The sequence below is a fragment of the Lolium rigidum genome, chromosome 7 (assembly GCF_022539505.1).
Source record: "Lolium rigidum isolate FL_2022 chromosome 7, APGP_CSIRO_Lrig_0.1, whole genome shotgun sequence".
Classification (NCBI taxonomy): domain Eukaryota; kingdom Viridiplantae; phylum Streptophyta; class Magnoliopsida; order Poales; family Poaceae; genus Lolium; species Lolium rigidum.
The window spans coordinates 237,894,046-237,897,594 of record NC_061514.1 but is presented as its reverse complement, the minus strand read 5'-3'; the positions used below and the strand labels follow the sequence as shown (position 1 = coordinate 237,897,594).

At 42.8% G+C, this 3,549-nt stretch overlaps 1 protein-coding gene and 1 non-coding gene across 3 annotated transcripts; one reads left to right on the top strand and one right to left on the bottom strand.

Moving 5' to 3' along the window:
- The first annotated feature begins 74 nt into the window (after positions 1-74).
- On the top strand, positions 75-194 carry LOC124679860. The gene has a single exon (XR_006995287.1). It is a non-coding gene; the product is annotated as a U5 spliceosomal RNA (small nuclear RNA).
- A 316-nt stretch (positions 195-510) lies between these two features.
- LOC124670506 (putative casein kinase II subunit beta-4) lies at positions 511-3,549 on the bottom strand. 2 transcript variants are annotated; one of them, XM_047206996.1, is made up of 5 exons: positions 3,345-3,549; positions 2,108-2,326; positions 1,508-1,617; positions 1,223-1,388; positions 511-977 (listed from the first exon to the last, which is right to left on the bottom strand). In XM_047206996.1, the coding sequence occupies exons 1-5, from the start codon at positions 3,532-3,534 to the stop codon at positions 847-849; spliced, it is 816 nt and encodes a 271-aa protein (XP_047062952.1). In that variant the 5' UTR covers positions 3,535-3,549; the 3' UTR covers positions 511-846. The 2 variants fall into 2 exon arrangements, with proteins under 2 accessions (XP_047062952.1, XP_047062953.1); XM_047206997.1 differs by having other exon boundaries at positions 1,226-1,388.

Sequence of the window (3,549 nt, the reverse complement as noted above, 5' to 3'; positions counted from 1 at the left end):
CTCAGCTTAGTTGTAGTGCTCATCAGCCATCCCTATATAAGAGGAGCACCCAGGCTTCACTGTGAAAAGCACGCAGCTGCGTGGTGAGCACAAAGCGAACTATTCTTTCGCCTTTTACTAAAGAATACCGTGTGCACGCCACAATAAGCAGCATACGCTTATTTTTCAAGGGTTTCTCCTCTTTAGAGGAGGGTCCCACAAATGATATAACTTCAAATTTAATGAGTATTTTAGTTTCTACTCCCTCCAAATGTATAAAATTGATGTGGAGTGTGAACAGTAAGTAGATTATCTACGCACTATTGCTGTGTCGATTAAAGACCAGTGGGAGTAATTAAATAGGCTTACAACTTGCCTTCGTTTCACTGTCATCATAAACAGATTGTGTGCTAAAGAAATATCAAAACAACAGTTATCTTTTGATCAGAGTTCAGGATCAATTCTTCCAAGTGTTCGACAAGAGTTGATATTTTCAAGCATAAATTTTACAGTACTTAAAAGGAGGATCAGTGCTGGCAAATAGCTGCTGCTGGATACAGATGATATTTCAAAGCATAAATTTTAATGTGGATCAGCGCTGATAAGTAGCAGCTGCTGGTTTTGAATCAGAGGTCCACACTTAACTAACCAATAGAGTTGGAATTATGTTACAACATTGACTCATGTCTTCTTTTATAGCTACATTTCTAATGTTGAACAGACCAGCCAGGGCACACATTGAGAATCGCATGATCCAGATTTCCAGCTGGCAATTACACTCTTACAGTAGACTTCCTGGGCCTCTAGATCCCCCAAAAAAGAGGTCTGCCGACTTTTCATTCGATGTCATCCCAGGTCACCTCCTTGTCATGGCTTGTGGAGCTTGAAGCCGAATACGCGAGGAATGTAGCGCTGTGAGGGCTTCTGAGGTTTGAGGTGATCGTATGTCATCAGAAACATGTGAGGAAATGTTGTCCCAAAGTAGGCTCCGTCGATATCTGGACATGGTCAAAGAAAAAGCAAAATATAACGACAAAATGGCAACTTTCTTTGACCATGATATAGTAATGTCGAGAGGTAAATATTGCTTAGTAGACGATGATGTTTCTATGATTCCAGATAAATGTACCAAGTGTCAGGATAGTAACAAGGCTCTAAAACAGATATGACAGTGGTAAAAATTCAAAAGGAACTCTTTTTTTTTTCACAAGGAGACGGTATAATAAGAGAGTGGTTAGGATACTGCCTTGGTATTTAGACCGTGGATAGTAGATGTCTTCACACTTAGGGCAGAATATCTTCACGGTGCTAGACCGGTGAATATCTGATTGTCCAACAGGTAGACATGGTTGGCCACAGCAATAAACTCGTGGACATCGTCCGAAGTCATAGTTCTTATACTTCTCCAGCTGCCAAAAAAAGGGGACAAGAGTTGCCATAAACAAATTTCACCAATATGGGAGAATTTCAATTTTTTGTAAACAAATATGGTTAAGTATTAGCAAAGAAAGGTTAGCATAACAGGTACCATAGCAGCCAATCCTTTACTTGTCAGAATGTATCGTGCATGAATCAGCCCATACAACATCTCTGCAGCTGATTCAACTAACTCATTTTGTTCTTCCGTGAAAATATCACCTAAATATTCAAATAATCAAGGAGCATCAGCAAAAGCAGCAGGCATTGTAAAAGGGAGCATGCAGAATACCTTATCCAGGACAAGTTAGAGCAATATATTAAGCCACCAACCAAAGCCCGTGTAAATGACTCATGTTATACTATTGCATACAAAATTAAACATGACTTTCCATTTATGCTTTAGAATAATTACGATGCAAACTTTTACTATGGCAGAAAAGCTAATTGATGTTCACAACAAAGAACAAAATTCAAGGCCATTGAGAAATATTTTTGCCTGTAGCACCTAATGTAGTAATGTGTATTTATAAATAGAGCCCAAGCAACCAGTAAGTGCTGCCATCACTATGAAAAAGCCTTTGAGAACCTAAACTAGTACGCAAAAGAAGCCAAGTAACTCTACAGGGAAAACACAACTGCATCAGATCAAGTGCAGAAAATGCATCAAACATGTGGTTTTATTTGAACAATTAAATATTGAGAAACATACCATGAGAGGACTCGATATCCAAAATGAGATCAAGAGCATAATCATAATATGGAACTTGACTGCTAAGCCCACAAAGATTGAAGTCATCTTGTATGTAATCCTCATCGACTTCACAGAAGAACTCATTCCCTCTTAGGTTGCAATACCACGAAATCCATGAGGTGTCTTCTCCATCAGAACCACTAACATCTGATGCTTCACTGTCAGATTCAGACTCGCCTACAATGTGAAGAGCATGGAAGCATCAATGCATTTGTTTATAAAATACTATTTTTCTCGACCATGAACCTAGACGCAGATCGTTTGTGCATTAGAAGAAAACACCAAATGCAGACAGAGTTCACACCACCAAAGGTGGCCTCCGACCAAGAACAAAAACAGTGGAAAAAAAAAGAAACCTGCACAAACTAAGCTAGAAACAAAACAGAAAAGGTAGCAGCAAACCCCTAAGCTAACATATATGGCACAAACTAAACGTGCACAAAGATTCAATTTACCTTGGAGCAACTAAAATACAAGATACCGAGCAATAATCTTTATCTAACTAACAACACAAACTGCTACAGAAAGCAGAAACTGGATCTGGACTACACCAATTTCTGGACTACTCAATAGATCTGGACTACCCCATAGCAATCAAGAGAAATATAGGTATGATCTGTAGCCATTGGCAAGTCGGAGCTGGAGCGCTGCCAGCCGCGTGTGGCGGCGGCAGGGGATGGCTCCTGGGATGTGGGGGGGGGGGGGGGGCATCTCCCTCTCCTCTTATCCCTATTCGACAACTACTGTGGCTCGATGGATTCCGATGGGGGGACGATTCGCCCGTAAACTAGCACAGCCCCATACAAAAACATGTACATCTAAGGACAATTCCAAAGACATATATAAGTGTGGATTTTACAAATCACGCTGTAGCATTCTATTTCGAAGCAAACAATACACTAAGTCACAAACCCAAGAATATGTGTAGTGAAAGTAACACAAAATTCTGGCCCACCAAGGTAAAGAAAACCTCCTTGCCTGATGCGCTCAAATCTTCATAGTAATACTGCAATAGCACGACGGCAGGCACATGAGGATGGAACTTCAATCCATGACCCAATTTCTCCCACCCTTACAAGTTACAACCCAGCAACGTAACTCTATGACCACACGTACGGATCAGAGCACCACGGATTCGCCAGGACGGCACGTCGTCAGGTGGGGGAGACTAGAGAGAGGGGGGAGATCGCGTTACCTTCGGAGCAGCGGCCCTTGGGGAGGGAGGAGGGCACGACGAGGCGGTTGTGGTCGCCTCGGGCACCCGCCGATCCCCTGGACGTGGAGGGCGACGCGGCGACGGCCTTGTCCAGGTGCTTGTCGAGCACGTCGCTGATGCGCTTCCGGTCCAGCCCCGCCCCTCCCGCCGCCCCCTGCTGCTTATACATCTCCCGCCGCCGACG

What these genes read in the sequence shown, in the direction of transcription:
- LOC124670506 (XM_047206996.1), bottom strand. Translation starts at nt 3,534, where the DNA reads ATGTATAAGCAGCAGGGGGCGGCGGGAGGGGCGGGGCTGGACCGGAAG. An exon ending in CAAGGGCCGCTGCTCCGAAG is followed by an intron (nt 2,327 to 3,344) that starts GTAACGCGATCT and finishes TTCACATTGTAG; the next exon opens with GCGAGTCTGAATCTGACAGT. An exon ending in GGATATCGAGTCCTCTCATG is followed by an intron (nt 1,618 to 2,107) that starts GTATGTTTCTCA and finishes TTGAATATTTAG; the next exon opens with GTGATATTTTCACGGAAGAA.